This window comes from Moschus berezovskii, chromosome 25, assembly GCF_049115385.1.
Source record: "Moschus berezovskii isolate FMDL1 chromosome 25, NW_MosBer_1.0, whole genome shotgun sequence".
NCBI classification, from domain to species: domain Eukaryota; kingdom Metazoa; phylum Chordata; class Mammalia; order Artiodactyla; family Moschidae; genus Moschus; species Moschus berezovskii.
The window spans coordinates 1,270,219-1,290,460 of NC_142484.1; the positions used below are offsets into that span (position 1 = coordinate 1,270,219).

At 48.3% G+C, this 20,242-nt stretch overlaps 1 protein-coding gene across 2 annotated transcripts in view; it reads left to right on the plus strand.

Annotated features, from left to right (window-relative positions):
• LOC129548625 (uncharacterized) overlaps positions 1 to 20,242 on the plus strand; it is a 171,931-nt gene that overhangs the window by 56,185 nt on the left and 95,504 nt on the right. The window contains exon 4 of one of the 2 annotated variants that reach the window (XM_088832327.1): positions 1,411 to 4,066. The exons of the other annotated variant lie outside the window; for it this stretch is intronic. Within the exon in view, the coding sequence (XP_088688453.1) occupies positions 1,570 to 2,088 (519 nt within the window). The 5' untranslated portion in view covers positions 1,411 to 1,569 and the 3' untranslated portion in view covers positions 2,089 to 4,066. Of the gene's footprint in view, positions 1 to 1,410; positions 4,067 to 20,242 lie in introns of those variants that run through there. 2 annotated transcript variants of the gene reach the window in all.

Below are 20,242 nucleotides of genomic sequence, written 5' to 3' on the forward strand. Positions count from 1 at the left end.
AGATTTAGACAGAGAGCATCCCCAAGCCCCAGGCCATCTCTTCTGTCCTGTTTTCAGCCACTTTCCCCCAAAGGAGCCCCTCCAGATCCTTGGTGGTGTGGGGCAGGCTGCTCTGTGTGTGCGTTCGCTTCATGTGGAGACGGTCACATGTGCGCCTTTCTGTCCGTCTCCGTTGCTCAGCATCACGGTTGTAAGATCCCCATTGCTGCCTGGCGGTCTGCTGGGCGACTAAACCACAAGGAGTTTTTCTTTTCTATTAATGGACATCTGGGCAACTTCCATTTTTTGCTGTTGGAAGTAGTGCTTTTTCAGGCAGACTTTAGGAATGGTTTTTATAGAGTTCTCGTTTAAGGGGTGGAGGAAGTCCTTTCTTTCATTGTATTTCTGTTTGTTTTGTGTACGTAGAAAGGCTGTTGATTTTGCATTTTATGTCCCCAGTCTCCTACTTGAGTTCACTTACATTTTGTAGTACTTTTTCACCCCCCGCAGGTATACGATGGAAACATATGTAGATAATGATAATTTTGTTTTCTCTTTTCCAGCTGCTATATTTTGTTTCATTCTTACTAATGATTGTATTTCAAAATGCCACCAAAGCAAGAAAAGTAATGCCAGCAACAGTGAAATTACAGTAAATATTGCCAAAAGTACCTTCAGAAAAAGAAATTGCACCTGTTTTTTACTCCCGTCAACAATGCACAGTTGCGTTTTGAATTCCTCATTAGAGTGTCCATTAAAGAAGTATCTTGGGGACTTCCCTGGTACTCCAGTGGCTAAGACTCCGTGCTCCCAATGCAGAGGGGCCTGGGTTTGATCCCTGGTTGGGGAACTAGACCCAACATGCTGAAACTGAGTGTATGTGCCCAAACCAAAAGATCCCACTGTCGCAACTGAGACCCAGTGAAGCCAAAAAAATTAAAAGAATATTAAAAAAATAAAGAAGTGTCATGGAGACAGAGTCCTTGAGAGGGGAATGTGTTTATTTAGAGCCCACACCAGGTCCAGACTGGACTGTGGCCAGTGAAGGAGGCACAGGTGAATCCTGGTGAAGGCTGGTGCTGGGCCAGCTGATACGGGGCTGAGGGGAGTGGGGGGTGCCTCCTGGGTCTGTGGTCCAGACATTGGCCTTGTGGGATGGGCCAGGTCACCCAAGTCCAAAGCACGAGGGGCAATGGGCTCCAGAATCAGGGGCCTGCGGGGACTGCAGTCATGCAGAGACTGGGAAGGAAATGACTTCCTCGAGGCAGAGGAGCCGGGGGTCCAGATGGACAGAAGGCATAGAGAGGTCCCCCTTCTCTGGGATCTGGGGAGCAATCTGCTGGGACTGCAGAGCTGGGCTCCCCATTCTAGAAAAGATGGATTCAAAACTGCCACTTGCTAATCTGGGATGGGGCACCGGTCACTTCCTAGGTTCCTGGGTTCCCGGGAGCCACTTGAGGTCCCTGGACACAGCTTCAGATCTTGTGCTGGCAGCACTCGGGGACACAACAGCTGGACTGGGAGCAGCTGGGTCTGCAGCAGCCGGACTGGGAGCAGCAAACGGGAACACAGCAGCTGGACTGGGAGCAGATGGGTCTGCAGCAGCTGGACTGGGAGCAGCTGGGTCTGCAGCAGCTGGACTGGGAGCAGCCACAGGAGCCACACCCCCCTTTGCAACAGCTGGAGCAAGAGCAGGCTGGCACACAGCAGCACACGGGCACACAGCAGCTGGAGCCACAGCCCCCACAACTGGATCCACAGCCTCCCTTGGAGCCCCCACACGAGCCACAGCCCCCCTTGAAGCCCCCACAGGAGCCACAGCCCCCCTTGGAGCCCCCACAGGAGCCACAGCCCCCCTTGGAGCCCCCACACGAGCCACAGCCCCCCTTGGAGCCCCCACACGAGCCACAGCTCCCTTTGCCACAGCTGGAGCAGGAGCAGGCTGGCACACAGCAGCACACGGGCTTGCAGCAGCAGACGGGCACACAGCAGCTGGAGCCACAGCCCCCACAGCTGGAACCGCAGCCTCCACAGCTGGAGCCACAGCCTCCACAGCTGGAGCCGCAGCCTCCAGAACAGCCAGAGCAGCCCATGGTTCTGGTGGGTTGAGGGTGGAGTAGGTCAGAGGAGCAGGTGGAGAGAGAGCAGGTGCTGAGTGTGGGGCCTCCGGGGCCAGGAGCCTCTATATACCTGCCGGGGCAGGCGTGACCTGGGCACATGCTCACTTCCTGGTTCCCATCTGTGCTGTGTCTTGTTTGTGGGCCTGGAATCCACGGGCTTCTGTTGACTTTTCCCAGCAGACACCCTCCTAGGTTTCTAAGTCTGGATTCTTCCCCACCTTGTTTGTTTCCTGTAAAGAGGACCAGCTCCGGGTTTGTGCTATTTCTAGTTTTCTGTTGTCTACATATAACTGGGGGTCCTGGGATCTTTCCCAACATCTCTTTTCTGTACTGAAAACCTCCCCATTATTTATCTTCAAAATTTTATTTTTTAAAATTTGAGGTTTGTAGTGGAAACAAAAGCAAAAGTAAGCAAGTGGGATTGTATCAAACTAAGAAGCTTCTGCAAAGCAAAGGAAACCAAACCATCAGCAAAGTTAAAAGGCGACCCACTGAGTGGGAGAAAGTATTTGATTAATCATTTGTAAATCATTTGATTAATCTTATTTGATAAAGGATTAATATCCAAAGTATATAAAGAATTCATATCACTCAATAGCGAAAAAAATGACCCCCCAAAACAAGCAAACAATATGCTTACAAAATGGGCAGAGTATCTGAATAGACATATTTTTCCCATAAGGAAGACATACAGTGACCAACAGAGACATTAAAAGATGCTCAACATCCCTAACCATCAGAGAAATGCAAATCAAAACCACAACGAGGTATCACCTCACTCCTGCAAACAGCTATTATCAGAAAGACAACAAATAGCCGGATGAGGAAGTGGCGAGCAGGGAGCCCTCACGGGCTGTCCGTGGGAACGTCCACTGGCGCACCCGCTGCGGAAAACAGTGTGGAGTCTCCTCAAAAATTAAAAACAGAACTGTCATATGACCCAGCAATTCTACTTCTGGCTGTTTATCTTAGAGAAATGAGAACATTAACTTGAAATGACATCTGGACCCCTGTGTTTATTGCAGCGTTATTTACATTAGTCAAGATAGGGAAGCGGCGTTAAGTGTCCGTTAGGGGTGAATGGACAGAGAAGATGTGGTGTAGCACGGGATATTATTCAGCCATAAGGAAAGGAGAGGTGTCCTGCCATTTGGGACAGTATGGAGAGACCTAGAGGATATTGTGGGGACTTCCCCAGTGGCTCAGCAGTTAAGATGAGATGCAGGAGACACAGGTTTGATCCCTGGTCGGGAAGATTCCCTGGAGAAGGAAACGGCACCCCACTCCAGTATTCTTGCCTGGAGAATCCCGTGGCCAGAGGAGTCCCAAAGAGTCGGACACTGGGCAAGTGAACACTGAGAGGATATTAAGCTAAGTGAAATAAGTCAGACCGCGAAAGACATATCCTGTGTGATCTCACTGATGCGTGGGATGTAGAAGTCCTGCAAACCCAGTAGGCTCATAGGTACAGAAAGAGGTTGGGGTTGCCCGAGGCAGGGGGTGAAGGGGTCAGAAGGTACAAATGCCAGTTAAAGGTAATAGGTCCTGGGGACCTAAGGTAGAGCATGGAGACAGTAGTGAAGGATGCTGTATTCTGCGTTTGAGAGTTGTGGAAAGAGCAGATCTTAAGGATCTGGTCACGAGGAGAAACGTAATTAGAAGGTGAGCCTGCTGCTAGATGTGCTGTGGTGATGGGTTCACAGCATATGTGTATTGAAGCGTTGTGTTGCACACTCGAAACGAAGACAGCATTAGGCGTCAAATGGAGAAGGAGACGACTACCCACTCCAGGGTTCTTGCCTGGAGAATCCCAGGGACAGAGGAGCCTGGCGGGCTGCCGTGCGTGGGGTCGCAAGAGCCGGACACGACTGAGCACCTAAAGAGAGAGGGCTACATCACTTATTTCTCAAGAAAAAATGAGGTCGTTAACAAAATTGGGGTGTGGTGTGTGTGTGTGGTGTGTGTGTGTGGTGTGGTGTGTGTGTGGTGTGTGTGTGTGGTGTGTGTGTGAGTGGTGTGTGTGGTGTGTGTTTGGTGTGTGTGTGTGGTGTGTGTTTGGTGTGTGTGTGTGTGGTGTGTGTGTGTGTGGTGTGTGTGTGTGGTGTGTGTGTGTGTGTGTGTGGTGTGTGTGTGTGGTGTGTGTGTATGGTGTGTGTGTGTATGTGTGGTGTGTGTATATGTGTGGTGTGTGTGTATGGTGTGTGTGTGTATGTGTGGTGTGTGTATATGTGTGGTGTGTGTGTATGTGTGGTGCGTGTCTATGGTGTCTGTGTGTATATGTGTGTGTATGTGTGTGTTTGTGTGGTGTACGTGTGTATGGTGTGTGTGTGTGTGGTGTGTGTGTGTGTGGTATGTGCGTGTGGTGTGTATGTGTATGGTGCGTTGTGTGTGTGTATCTGTGTGTGTGTGTGTGTGGTGTGTGTGTGTGGTGTGTGTGTGTGTGGTGTGTGTGTGTGGTGTGTGTGTGTGTGGTGTGTCTTTGGTATATGTGTATGGTGTGTGTGTGTGTGGTGTGTGTGTGGTGTATGTGTATGGTTTGTGTGTGTATGTGTGGTGTGTGTTTGGTGTGTGTGTGTATGTGTGTGTGGTGTGTGTGTGTATGTGTGGTGTGTGTGTATGTGTGGTGCGTGTGTATGGTGTGTGTGTGTATGTGTGTGTTTGTGTGGTGTATGTGTGTATGGTGTGTGTGTGTGGTGTGTATGTGTGTATGGTGTGTGGTGTGTGTGTATGTATGTGTGGTGTATATGTGTGTGTATGTGTGTGTCTCTGTGTATGTATGTGTGTGTGGTGTATATGTGTGTGTCTATGTGTGTATGTGTGTGTGTATGTGTGTGTGTATATATGTGTGTGTGTCTCTGTGTGTATGTATGTGTGTGTGTGCTATATATGTGTGTGTGTATCTATGTGTGTGTCTCTCTGTGTGTATGTGTGTGTATGTATGTGTGTGTGATGTATATGTGCGTGTATGTGTGTGTATGTCTCTCTGTGTGTATGTATGTGTGTGGTGTGTGTGTCTCTGTGTGTGTGTGTGTGTGGTGTATATGTGTGTGTATGTATGTGTCTATGTGTGTGTGTCTCTCTGTGTGTGTGGTGTGTATGTATGTGTCTATGTGTGTGTGTCTCTGTGTGTGTGTGTGGTGTGTATGTGTGTGTATTATGTGTGTGTGGTGTATATGTGTGTGTGTATGTATGTGTGTGTCTCTCTGTGTGTATGTATGTGTATGTGTGTGGTGTGTGTGTCTATGTGTGTGTGTCTCTGTGTGTGTGTATGTGTATGTGTGTGGTGTGTGTGTCTATGTGTGTGTGTCTCTGTGTGTGTGTGGTGTATATGTGTGTGTATTATGTCTCTATGTGTGTGTGTCTCTGTGTGTGTGTGTGGTGTGTATGTGTGTGTGTATGTATGTGTGTGTCTCTCTGTGTGTATGTATGTGTATGTGTGTGGTGTGTGTGGTGTTTATGTGTGTGTATGTATGTGTCTATGTGTGTGTGTCTCTGTGTGTGTGTATGTGTGTGTGTCTCTGTGTGTGTGTGTGGTGTGTATGTGTGTGTATTATGTGTGTGTGGTGTATATGTATGTGTGTGTGTGTCTCTGTGTGTGTGTGTGGTGTGTATGTGTGTGTATTATGTGTGTGTGGTGTATATGTATGTGTGTGTGTGTCTCTGTGTGTGTGTGTGGTGTGTATGTGTGTCTATGTATGTGTCTATGTGTGTGTGTGTGGTGTGTATGTGTGTGTGTGTGTGTATTATGTGTGTGTGGTGTGTATGTGTGTGTATGTGTGTGTGGTGTGTATGTGTGTGTATGTGTGTGTGCCTCTGTGTGTGTGTATGTGTGTATGTGTGTGTATGTGTGTGTGTCTCTCTGTGTGTGTATGTGTGTCTATGTGTGTGTCTCTGTGTGTGTGTGTGTGTGGTGTGTATGTGTGTATTATGTGTGTGTGGTGTATATGTATGTGTGTGTGTCTCTGTGTGTGTGTGTATGTGTGTGTCTCTCTGTGTGTATGTGTGTGTATGTATGTGTCTATGTGTGTGTGTGTGTGTGTGTGTGTGTGTGGTGTGTGTGTGTGGTGTATATGTATGTGTGTGTGTCTCTGTGTGTGTCTCTCTGTGTGTGTGCTGGGTCTTCCTGGCTGCACGTGGGCTTTCTCTTGTCGCGGTGAGCAAGGGCTACGCTCGACCCTGGTGTGCGGCTCCGCGCGGCAGCGGCTTCTGCTGAGGAGCTCGGGCGCTAGAATCACAGGATCAGTAGTTGTGGTGTGTGGATTTGTTGCCCGGCGGCACGTGGCATCTTCCTGGACCAGGGATCGAACCTGTGTCCCCTGCACTGGCAGGTGGATTCCTAACCACTGGACCACCAAGGAAGTCCGAGAGTGTTCCTATTTTGGTTGATCCCATGTGATTTTTTTAAAAAACAGGCGTATCTCATGCTTTCTTTATTCTCCAAGGTTATCCATGCTTTTCAGTTCTCAGAAGAGACTTTCCTTATGGGTCAAACAAGATGAACCGCAGCCCTTTTCCTGGTGGACGTGGCTGCCGCTTTCCAGACCCAGGTCTGCCCTTGTGTCCCCGGGCGCCTTGTGTTCGGTGAATCTGGCTGGTGGCTCCTCGCTCTTCCCCTGACCTGCTGTTGCAGACTTCTCCCAACTCCTCTCCCGCACCTCCTGACTGCCGTATGCTCACACCAGGGAGACTTTGGGGTGACCAGGTTCTCCCTTCCCTACATGGCTTCCAGTGGATTTCCTAGGACCGCTAGTGGAGGAAGAAGCCTTGTGACCTGGTCTGTGCCAGGCTCAGCATCCCGGGTGGACATTTGCTGCATGACAGCCCGGGGAGGGGGGCTGGCCCCGCAGGTGGTGGAGGGGCAGCCAGTCGTGGGCAGAGCCTGCAGGGTCTAACTAGGCTGCTCTGCTTGTAGGAAGGAAGAGATGGATTTGGATTCAGGAAGAGTGGTTGGCAGGTTGTCTGGGTGGTCAGAGTTTGGAAAGGGCATGGCCGAAAGCTCAGTGGCAGCTTACGTCCAAAAACCAATTGCAGAAACCCAGAAGGGGAGACCTGCCTTAATGGAGGCAAATAGAGAAAACACCTGGTTATCCGAGTTCAGCCGGGGCCTGGATGACGCAGCATGCGATGCTCCTGGCCACACGCGCTGGTCTTGTCTGGTCTCCCCAGGACAGTCAGAAAGGAAAGAGGAACTAAAGAGACTCTTGATGAGGGTGAAAGAAGAGAGTGAAAAAGCTGGCTTAAAACTTAACATTAAAAGACCAAGATCATGGCATCCAGTCCCATCACGTCATGGCAAATAGAATGGGAGAAAGTGGACAGATTTTATTTTGGGGGCTCCAAAATCACTGCTGATGGTGACTGCAGCCATGAGATTAAAAGACCCTTGCTCCTTGTAAGGAAAGCTATGACAAATCTAGACAGCGTATTCAAAAGCAGAGACATCACTTTGCCAACAAAGGTCCGTCTAGTCAAAGCTATGGTTTTTCCAGCGGTCATGTACAGATGTCACAGTTGGACCAGAAGGAAGGCTGAGCACTGAAGAATTGGTGCTTTCAAACTGTGGTGTTGGAGAAGACTCTTGAGAGTCCCTTGGATTACAAGGAGATCCAACCATACAGTCCTAAAGGAAATCAGTCCTGAATGTTCATTGGAAGGACTGATGCTGAAACTGAAGCTCCAACTCATTGGAAAAGACTCTGATGCTGGGAAAGATCGAAGCCAAAAGGAGAAGGGGGTGGCAGACGATGAGATGGCTGGCTGGCATCAGTGACTCAGCGGACATGAGTGTCAGCAAACTCCAGGAAGCAGTGAAGGACGGGGAGCCTGGTGTGCTGCAGCCCGTGGGGTCGCAGAGTCAGACACGACTCAGCGACTGAACAGCAGGACAGTCAGGGTGTCCCACCTGCCCTCCCGGTGGACCCCAGGGGCTCAGGGCCGGGTCTTGAGCAGCTCTGCAGGCAAGCTGGGGAGCCCAAGCTCTGTTTACCCCACACCCCCTGCTGTGCTCTTCATCTCCCCTCCCACCCCCCGCCGCCCCCCCAGCCTGGGAGACGGTCCTGTCCCGAGTGGAGAGTCTGGTACAGAAAGCAAAGGCCGGAAGGGGCAGACACGACTTTGGAGTTTGGAGATAAAGGCTCCGGCCCCGGTGCCCAGCCCCGGGCTCCAGGCTGAGCGGGCTTCTCTCTCTTTGGCTGGACGGGGCGGGATTCCGGCGCTGACAGGAGGCAGCTGGACACGGGTGGCTCTCCGAGCAGCAGCCCGCGTCTGCAGCGTCTCAGCTTAGCTCTCGCCGGTCTCGGCTGTGGAACCCGAGGCCCCGGCGGGAACACGCGCAGAGCGGCTGGCAGCAGCACCGGGGCCTTGGGTGCACCCTTGGGGGTCCCCAGCTGGGCCTCGGGGGCCTTCCAGGTAGACGACTGGCTATGGTGGGCTCCGAGCTCTGAGTCCCTGCGGTTCAGAAGGCGTCTGTCTCGTCCTCTGATGTGCGTGTGAATACACGCGCGCGCGCGCGCGCACACACACACACACACACACACACACACACCTCTTTCTGAGCTTGAAGAGCCGACGTGAGTGTCTGCACGGCAGCCTCGCTCCCTTCTCTGCAGAAGGGCTGGTCGTCTCCAGGATTCAGGCGCGTGGGTAGCGTGGGATTTCCCCGTCTGCTTTTTTTTTTAAAGACGAAAATATAAATCCCTTTCAAGCAAATGCGAAACCACTTGCAGCAGCTCCAGCGCCGTCCTGTGGCGCTTGTGCGGAACCACACTGAAGACTCGCCTCGCTTTCAGTTCTCCGGTGCAGAGGCGCAGCTCTTCACGGCTCAGCTTCCTGCCGCCGATCCAAACGTCATCGTGTTCAGAACTCTTACCCCAGTTACTGAGAAACGGGGCTGGTCCCCACCCGCTCGGCAGCCGGCCGCAGACCCTCACGCCCGCCCCTCCCGAACCCGATCAGGGTTGCCCTCGCTCCCCACCACAGTCAAGCCGCCTCGGGCAGGTGTGCGTCCCGTTCTCTCGGGAGCCCCAGTTTCTGGACACTGCGCGCTTTGAGTGCTGAACACTCTGGGCTGCAGGGGCCAGTGGGTTGCTGAATGCTCTGCTGGGATTCAGGAAATCCAAAGGAGACAACAGTCCAGAGAGAGGACGGATGTTGAAATGGTAACTTACCAGCAACAGTAAGAAAAGAATCACGAGAAGACCAGGACGTGTGCGAGGAAGGGATACGTTTATTGAAAGGAATTGCAAGGATTCTCAGAACCTGTAGCCCATGACAGAGAATTAAGCCAGTGAGTTCAGGGGAGACGTCTGAGGGCTGTGGTCCAGGCTTTTCACAGGAAGCTGATGGGAGGTCAGGGGTCAGACCCTAAACAGCCCTGCTCCCACATACCTGAGACAGCAGGCCAGGGCTGGGATTCAGGGCTTTGAGCTCAAGTATTGATCTCCATCCAGGGCATCTGATACATACTGGGGTGTGTGTTGAAGAATCAGATCTTGCACTGGCAGCAAACAGGGACACAGCAGCTGGACTGGGAGCAGCAGGGTTTGCAGCAGCTGGACTGGGAGCAGCAGGGTTTGCAGCAGCTGGACTGGGAGCAGCAGGGTTTGCAGCAGCTGGAGTGGGAACAGCAAACAGGGACACAGCAGCTGGACTGGGAGCAACAGGGTCTGCAGCAGCTGGACTGGGAGCAGCCACAGGAGCCACACCCCCCTTTGCCACAGCTGGAGCAAGAGCAGGCTGGCACACAGCAGCACACGGGCACACAGCAGCTGGAGCCACAGCCCCCACAACTGGATCCACAGCCTCCCTTGGAGCCCCCACACGAGCCGCAGCCCCCCTTGGAGCCCCCACAGGACCCGCAGCCCCCCTTGGAGCCCCCACAGGAGCCACAACCCCCCTTAGAGCCCCCACACGAGCCACAGCCCCCTTTGCCACAGCTGGAGCAGGAGCAGGCTGGCACACAGCAGCACACGGGCTTGCAGCAGCAGACGGGCACACAGCAGCTGGAGCCGCAGCCCCCACAGCTGGAGCTGCAACCCCCACAGCTGGAGCCACAGCCTCCGGAACAGCCAGAGCAGCCCATGGTTCTGGTGGGTTGAGGTTGGAGTAGGTCAGAGGAGTAGGTGGAGAGAGAGCAGGTGCTCAGGTGTGGGGCCTCTGGGGCCCGGAGCCTCTATATATCTGCAGGGGTCAGGTGAGATGCTGGGCACATGGTCACTTCCTGGGTCCTGTTTGCACCACTTTTCAGCAGAAGAATTCTGAGTGTTTAAAACAGATTTAGTCGTGAACACATGTGGTGTTTATAAGAAACCCTTCTGCTGTGTCTTGCGTGTTCCCAGCACACGGCTTCGTCACCTGATGGGCTTGTGTTCCTTGTTTGCAGGAGCCAGAGGTTGAGCCTCAGGGCCATACTGGTCATCACCCTGGCACGACGCCTGACCACGTCTGGACTGTGACGTCTTGATGGTGCCGATAGGGCTCACAAGAGGTGGCCTCAGGGCGTAGAGAGAGTGCCAGGCAGGAGCCACTGCAGACGGTTGTGGGGAACATCCTTCCTGTTAATCTCAGGGATTCAGAGCACGTGTCACCTGCAATCCTAGCCACACGGTCCGTGGTCCTGCCCGAGTTGGATTGGTTCAGTTTTCCATGGACTTGAGTCCCAGGCCTGGCCGTGCTGACCATGCCCCAAGGGATCTCCTGTATCCAGCCAGCCAGCCATGGGTCAACCAACTGGGGACTGAAAACATTCTGGAAAAGGTCCAGAAGTTTCCAAAAAGCAAAACTTGAATTTGCCCTGCTGGCAACAGTGTACACAGCCTTTACATTGTGTGTGCAACTATTTATGTGCATTGACTTTGTATTTGGTATCACAAGTCATCTAGAGATGAATTAAAGTGCAGAGGAGGACGTGCAGAATCAATTGAAAATACTGTGCTGCTTTATGGGCTTCCCTGGTGGCTCAGCAGAAAAAACTCCACCGCCAAGGCAGGAGATGTGGGTTCCATCCCTGGGTCGGGAAGATCCCCCCGAGGAAGAGATTGCAACCCGCTTCAGTATTCTTCCCCAGGAGGTCCCTTGGAAAGAGGAGTCTGGCGGGCTACAGTCCACAGGGTTGCAAAGAGCCGGACACGACTTGGTGATTAAACAACGATGTTTCATACAAGAGACTGGAGCATCCTTGGAATTTGGCGCCGGGGCGGGGGGAGGGGGGCCCTGGAGCCGGCTGTCTGCCGATATGAGGGATGACTGTCATCCTCCTGACTTCGCTTGTGGACCGGTGGCTCCGTTTCTCTTTGGTAACCAGGATTAGTCAGTGCAGTCAGCACAAAACCTCTCTCTGTTGATGCTGGGCCCGAGGGGCCGGCAGTGGCCAGTGGCCCCCCGCACCAGCTCCGAGGCTGGCCGCTGGTCCCGTGGTGGGCGCACCCCTCCCTCTGCAGCTAAGACCTCGGGGCCAGCGGGCCGTGAGGTTGTGGGCGCTGGAAACAAGCATCTGCTGGCGGTGCAGCGGGGAGAACCGTGAATGAGGGTGCGGCGGGCAGCGCCAGCCCTGCGTCTCCCACGTCCTTGGCGGCGCTCGCAGGGAGGCGCCCGCGAGGTGTCTCGCCGGGGTTCACTGCTCTCCCGGAGGCTTCACCCGGCCTTTCCTCCGTGCTCGGCGGGGCAGCTCCGCGTGAGCGCCGTGTTGGCTCCCTGTAGGAGCTCACCTCCATGCTTGAGGGTTTGTGTGTTTGTTATCACACTTATCTATTGATTTTTGGCTGCGCGGGGTCTTGGCTGCTGGTGTGCACAGGGCTACTGAGATTTATATTTATATATTGATACTTATTATATTATAATATATAATATTACAAATAATTAAATGTTAAATATATTAAATTATATTTAAATATATAATTTAATAAAATACCTATATAAATATATAATTATATATAATATATTTATTGGGCTACTGATATTAATATTTTGATTATATATTATATATAAATATTATATGTATTAGGATATCCGTTCCGTTCCGTCTCTCACTCGTGTCCGACTCTATGCGACCCCGTGGACTGTAGCCCACCAGGCTTCTCCGTCCATGGGATTCTCCAGGCAAGAATACTGGAGTGGGTTACCGTTTCCTTCTCCAGGGGATCTTCCCAACCCAGGGATCGAACCCGGGTCTCCTGCATTGGAGGCAGACGCTTTAACCTTGTTAATTATAAATAATTATATAGTATATTTATTGGGCTATTGATATTTATGTTATTTATTTTATTATATTTATTATAATATATAATAAATAATATATAAATATATTTTTATATACTTATGTATAATAATATTTATATATTATATAATATATTAATATAAGATATCATATATTAATGTATAGTAACTATATAATATAAATATATTATATAGTCAATAATTAAATAGTAAATATATTTAATTATATTTCAATATCTAATTAAATAATAAATAATTGTATATACATTATATTATAGATAAATATATATTAATTATAATTATATATTTATATAACTATATTATATATTATAATACATTTTAATTACATTATATATATAATATATTATTACTTTATTTTATTATATAATACACAAAATATATTATTTTATATATTTTAAATATTTTATTAATTTTATTTGTATATTTTCTATTTTATAATATATATTATAAATATATAAAATATAATTATATAATATATTACATGAAGTAAAGTCACTCAGTCATCTCCGACTCTTTGCAGTCCCATGGACTGTAGTCTACAAGGCTTCTCTGTCCATGGGATTTTCCCAGGCAAGAGCACTGGAGTGGGTTCCCTTTTCCTTCTCCAGGAATATATTACATAATATATTATAATGATATAATATATAATCTAATATATTAATTTATTATAACAATATATTTATTATATTTATGTTTCAGCCATTGATATCTGTATTTTATCAACAGCTATCTTCTCTAGTGTGCCGGGGCTGCTTGCTGTTGCGGTGGGCGGGCTCCTCATTGCAGCGGCGTCTTGCTGTGGCGCGGACTCTGGGCGCACAGTCTTCGGGAGTTGTGGCTCCCAGGCTGCAGAGCTCAGGCTCAGCAGTTGTGATGCACGGGCTTATTTGCTCCTTGGCATGTGGAATCTTCCTGGACCAGGGATCAAACCTGTGCCCCTTCTTTGGCAGGCTGATTCTTCCCCACTGCACCACCAGGGAAGTCCTTGCTTGAGGTATTGAAATCAATATTAAATTTGTTAGCATTACAGCTTAAAAAATCTTACATTCTAAAACTTTATAAGGATAATTTATAAATATAGAAAATAAATGTAATATTTATTTATATTTTATAAAATAGATATAATTTGATAATTATATAAAATTTAGTTCCCAGTATATATTTATAATATATACTGTATTTATGATATATATATGTAAAATATAACTTCAAAAATGTAGATGTACTGAATTTAACAATCACTGTCAGAAGGACCTATGGTTAGTGTTTCATTAACTCAAGTTGGAATAGTCCAAACTTTCTTAAGCTAAACACTCCATCAATTTTATAATTTAGCTACATTCCCTTTCACATTTTCACCACAGGCATACATTAGTTATCTTTGGCTTTACCTCTTTTGTAATTACCTCACTGTTCTTGGGTATTCTGTTCCATTCTTTCCAGACTTGCTCCCTTTTTCTCAGCTGGGGAGTTGCTCTTCTTGTTTAGAAAGTTATTGTCACCGTTTTGGCTGTGCTGGTCTTCACGTGGCACACGGCCCTGTCTCTCCTGGCGTGCAGGCTCAGTAGTTGCCACGTGCGGGCTCAGCCGCATGGCACGGGGGATCTTAGTTCCCGGACCAGGGATGGAACCCATGTCCCCTGCGCTAGAAGGTGGATTCTTTACCACGGGACCACAAGGGAAGTCCCTTCTGTTGTGTCTTTGTTCACGCTGCCTGGTTCTTTGCTCGGGGTGGAAGGTCTGCTGAGAGCCGTGATCTGTCCTGATGTCCATCCTCCTGATGGAGGCTCCTGAGGAGGCGCAGCCTCCTGATGAGCCCATCCGAGGTGTTCTTCGTTTCTTTATGCTGCTTTGATTTCTAGCATTTCTCCGATTCTCTCCTGGGATTCCCCACCCCCCCCACCCCATAAACCATTAACTCTTAGATGTCTTCTTAGAGCCTGTAACACACACAGGGATCTCCTAGCCTGAGAATTCCAACCTCCCTGCTGTGTCTGAGTCTGGCTCTGATGCTGGTTCTGTCTCTTCCGGCGGCACTCTTGCCTCTGAGGACGCCCTGTGATTTCTTGTTCAAAGCTGGACATGATGTATCCATGGGTGATGGAACTGTGGCCTTCTGGGATGTGCAGGTTAGGTCTTGTCTGTGTCGGGGTCAGTGTCCATTTCCTGGGCTTGGTGACCGATCCTGTGCTTCTCAGTCCCTCCTTGCCCCTTGCTGGGCCAGGAGTGCTGCAGGGGCTGGAGTTGGGGGCTTCCCTCCCCTGAGGTCACGAGCACTGGTGAAACCCCCACAGGTTGGGCTTGGTAAAGTAATTTATCGTGAGAGCAGATCTTTTTTAAAAATCTTTCTTATTTTTTAAATTATGAAAATGCGGTAACACATTTACAAGAGACTTGGAAAATACAGAACAAAGCTTCATATGCTTCCACTGTATATTACAACTGTTTGTTTCAAGTAGAAAAATTAAGGTTTTTAGTTGGAGTTTCAATATCAAACTCTCAGAAATTACTAGAATGAAGGTACAGGGAAGTAGAAGTGTATAGTAGACCCAGAAAGTATTCTGTACCACTTCGATGTAATTAATATTTATGCAGCTTTCACATACCAGTAGGATACAAATTCTACTCAGGTTCCCACAGACTGTAAACTCGGAGACACTGGGACATATCCAGGGACAGAAGAAACGGTGCAGAAACTTCACGATCTAAAGGCATTGAAATCATATAGAGTCTGCTCTCTTATTACTCGGAATTATATTAGAGATCAGTATCAAAAGATTTAAAAAATAACCCACATATTTTCAAGTGCAGTGTGGCATTTACCAAGAGAGAGCTATGACTCAGCATTGAGAGAGGGCAGATCATGTTAAGAGTGCTCTGCGGATTTCAGAATGCCCCCCTGCCCCTGCCACTGCCCAAAGCACGAAGGGGTTTTTCTCCAGTCTCCACTGTGAGACCTCGTGTGGTTCCTGGAGGTAAAACTCATCAGAGTGTGGGGCCCCTCTGACTCAGTCCCCCTGGAGTTTTAACTCACGGACTCGTCTGCACTGAGCCCCCAGCAGTTTGCAGGCTGGGCACGGGCTCCCATGGGTGTTTCCGCTTCTCTGATTCTCTGTATCTGTCTGCCTGTTTCTCTCCCATCTTGGGGGGCCACACTGTGCCCTGTGACCTTAGGTGTTTGATGGATCTAAGAGGAAGTGTTGATTTTCAGTTTGTTCAACATTTTTCCTTGTTGTCTGCCTGGGAATGGCCATGTCCAAGCTCCCTGCATGCTAGACTGGAATGGTTTACATCCTCAAAACACTTAGCAAGCACTAACACATAAACCTCCGTGTGTTCGTTGACCAGATACACAAAACCTTTGATATAATGAATATCAAGTGCTCCTAAATACTTCAGTACTGTCTTTAGAAAGTTAGTTGGGATCATTTATAAGATTTATCTTGAAACGATTCTGAAATCAAGGGCTGAAAGATACACATATTCAGTGGAAATCACATGGTGGTTTGGTAAGATTCTTTGAAATTGGGACGTATTTAAACATATACAGAGGATGAGATGTTTAGGTAGCATCACCAACTCAACGGCCATGAGTTTGAGCAAACTCCAAGAGATGGTGAAGGACAGGAAGTCTGGCATGCTGCAGTCCATGGGGTCGCCGAGTCGGACACGACTGGGTGACTGAACAACAGCAAAGCATATTGCATGAAATTAAAAATTGAGATACAACTCATATACCATCCAATTTGCCCTTTAGCGTGTCTAATTCTGTGACTCTTTAGTAGACTCCCAAAGTCACACGACCATCTCTACCACTTAATTCCAGGACAGTTTCATCGTGTCAGAAAGAAATCCCATGTACGTTTAGTGGGGAGGCTCCATCTCCCTCTTTCAAACCAGCCCGTAGTAAATACTCATCTGCCCTTTGCCTCTGTGGAGTCACCTGTTCTGGACATCACGTATGAATGTGGTCATATAATATGCGGCCTTTCACTTAGCGTGATGCTTTCAAAGTTTATTTCTCTTGTACCATGTGTCAGAACTTCATTCCTGTTTAGGGGTAAATGATACGCCATTGTGTGCGTGGACCACATTTTGTTTATCCATTCACCAGCTGATGGACGTTTGCATATTTCCATTTTTTGGCTGTTATGAATAATGCTACTATGAGCATTATTGCACAAATTTTTGTGTGACATGTTTTCCACTCTCTTGGGCATATACCTAGCAACGGGATTTCTGGAGCATGTGGCAATTCTATATTTAACGTTTGGTGAACCGCCAAACTGTTTTTTGGGGTATCGCACCATTTACTATGCTCACCAACACTTGTTACTGTTTGTCTTTCTGATTATATCCACCCTAAAGGGTATGAGGTGATATCTCATTGTGGTTTTGATTTGTGTTTTCCTGATGACTCGTGATGTTGAGCATCTTTTCACATGCTTATTAGTCATCTGTGTATCTTCTTTGGAGAAACATCTATACAGATCCTTTGCTAAGTTTTTAACTGGGTTATTTATCTTCATTTTTGGGCAGTAAGAGTTCTTTCTATATTCTGAATATAAGCCAACTGTCGATATCTGATTGGCAAATGTTTTATCCCATTCTGTATATTGTCTTTTCATTTTTTGATTTGTGTCCTTTGAAGCTCAAAATCTTTTTATTTTGATGCAGTCTGATTTATTTAATTATTCTTTTTTTGCTTATGCTTTTGCTGTCAAAAGCTTCCCCCATAGCTCAGGTGGTAAAGAATCTGCCTGTGATGCAGGAGACCCCGGTTCAATTCCTGGGTCGGGAAGATCCGATGGAGACGGGATAGGCTACCCTCTCCAGTGTTTTTGGGCTTCCCTTGTGACTTAGCTGGTGAAGAATCCACCTGCAATGCGGGAAACCTGGGTTTGATACCTGGGTTGGGAAGACCCCTGGAGAATGGAAAGGCTACACAACTCAAGTATTCTGTCCTGGAGAATTCCATGGACTATGCAGCCCATGGAGTCGCAAAGAGTTGGGATACGACTGAGCGACTTTCGCTTTCACTTTGCTGTCATATCTAACGTTCATTGTCTAATGTGAGATCACAAAGACTTACTCTGTCTTTTCTTCTAAGAGTTTTATAGTTTCTAGTTTTGGCTTTTATGATTAGGTGGTGGATCCACTCCAAGGCTGTTTTTTTTTTGTACATATGACATGAGATAAAAGTTCAACTGTACTCTTCTGCGTGTGGACACTACTTGTCTCAGCACTGTTCATTGAAAAGACTTTGCATTGAATGACTGTGGCACCGTTGTTGAAAAGCAGTTGCCCGTAATTTGAAGGATTTGTCTCTAGACTCAGTTCTGTTCCCTTGACCTATGTCTACCCTTATGCAATTCCACACAGCTTTATTACTGTAGCTTTTGACGCACGATTTATCATTTTTTCTCTGCGTCTTTGGCTGGCACTTGGTCTCTCTCTGGTTGCAGCAGCTTCCTTGTGGTGCTCGGGCTTCTCTTTGGTTGCAGCACAGGCCCAGGTGTGTGGGCTTCAGTAGTTGCAGCAGGCGGGCTCAGTACTTGTGGCGCACGGGCTTAGTTGCCCCGAGGCACGTGGGATCTTCCTGCACAGGGGTCAGAGCTGTGTTTCCTGCATTGGCATGTGGATTCTTATCCACTGTACCACCAGAGAAGTCCTCCTGCAACTCTGTGATACATTGCAAATTGCGAAACGTGAGTCCTCTAACTTAGATTTTCCTTTTCAAGATTGCTTTGACTATCTGCAGATCCTTGAGTTTCCAAATGAATTTCAGTGTCAGCTTGTCACTTTCTGCAAAAAGCAACTTGGGATTTTGAAAAGGATTATGTTAAATCTGCAGAGTTTTGGAATACTGTCATTTTAACAATATCATGTCTCCTGATACATGACCACTGGATATCTTTCCATTTGTTTTGGCCTTCTTTAACTTCTTTCAATGGTGTTTTGCAATTTTGCACTTCAGTTGTTAATTTTATTAAGTTATTTTGTTATATTCCATGATATTGTCTTCTTAATTTAAATTTTGATGGCTCATTGCTGGTATATAGAAATACAGTTGATTTTTGTATATTTGATGTTGTATCCTGCAGCTTGCTGAATTCATTTCTTAGCTCTAATAACTGTGTGTGTGTGTGTGTGTGTGTGTGTAGTCCTTAGGATTTTCCATACACAAGATTTGGTCTTGTGTAGAGGCAGTTTTACTTTTTCCTTCCCAGTGTGAATGACTGTTATGTCTTTAATTATTTATTCTTAAAATTTTATTTTTATTTATTTTGTTTTTGGCAGTATTGGGCCTTCTGCTGCAAGTGGGCTGTCTCGCGTTGCAGTGCATGGGCTTCGCGTCGCAGTGACCTCTCTTGTTGCGGAGCGCAGGGTCTAGGGTGCTTGGGCTCCTCTAGTTGTGGTACACGGGCTTAGTTGCTCTGAGGCGTGTGGGATCTTCCCAGACCAGGGACCGAACCCGTGTCTCCTGCAGTGACAGGTGGCGTCTCTACCACTGAGCCACCAGGGAAGCTCATGGCTGTCACCTCCCGTTCTGGCTTCTCACCCTGACTAGGACGTCAGAGTGAGGCTGAGCAGACGAGGGCCACGTGGATGCCCTTCGCTCGCTCCTGATCTTATGGGAGATGTCCGAGCTCTCACAGCAGGTGTGGTGTCAGCTGGGGGTTTTCGGCAGGTGACCTTCATCGGGTCCCCTTCTGTGCCTCCCCCAGCCCCACCCCTGCTGAGATCTGAGAGTGGTTGGTTCTCACTGACTGTGAGCCCAGCGGTGGGGAGAGAGCTCCTCGCTCCATGCTGAGCCAGGCCAACACTGGTCTCTGAAACAGGACAATCTATATCTTTGCAGCTTCTCAGAAGCACAGCTCGTTTTAGTCACCTCCTTCTCACCAGGCTTGATCCCTGCTCTGGGGCCTGGGTGGCACGCAGCCCACCCAGTAGACCCTTTCCTGGGCATTGAGGGCAAATGTCTCCTCCTCCTCCAAGCACATCCTCTCTGGGGAAGGGGCTGCATCCCTGATGCCAGCAAGGACAACCAGAGTCCTGAATCCCGTTCACTCAGCGGGGACCCCGCCTGCTAATCAGTTCAGTTAGTCGCTCAGTCGTGTCCGACTCTCCGCGACCCCATGAATCACAGCACGCCAGGCCTCCCTGTCCATCACCAACTCCCGGAGTTCACTCAAACTCATGTCCACAGAGTCGGTGATGCCATCCAGCCATCTCATTCTCTGTCGTCGCCTTCTCCTCCCGCCCCCAACCTTTCCCAGCATCAGAGTCTTTTCCAGTGAGTCAGCTCGTCGCATGAGGTGGCCAAAGTATTGGAGTTTCAGCTTTAGCATCAGTCCTTCCAATGAACACCCAGGATTGATCTCCTTTAGAATGGACTGGTTGGATCTCCTTGCAGTCCAAGGGACTCTCAAGAGTCTTCTCCAACACCACAGTTCAAAAGCATCAATTCTTTGGCGGTCAGCCTTCTTCACAGTCCAACTCTCACATCCATACATGACCACGGGAAAAACCATAGCCTTGACTAGACGGATCTTGGTTGGCAAAGTAATGTCTCTGCTTTTTAATATACTATCAAGGTTGGTCATAACTTTCCTTCCAAGGAGTAAGCGTCTTTTAATTTCATGGCTGCAGTCAGCATCCGCAGTGATTTTGGAGCCCCCCAAAATAAAGTCTGATACTGTTTCCACTGTTTTTCCATCTATTTCCCATGAAGTGATGGGACCAGATGCCATGATCTTTGTTTTCTGAATGTTGAGCTTCAAGCCAACCTTTTCACTCTCCTCTTTCACTTTCATCAAGAGGCTCTTGAGTTCCTCTTCACTTTCTGCCATAAGGGTGGTGTCATCTGCATATCTGAGGTTATTGATATTTCTCCCAGCAATCTTGAT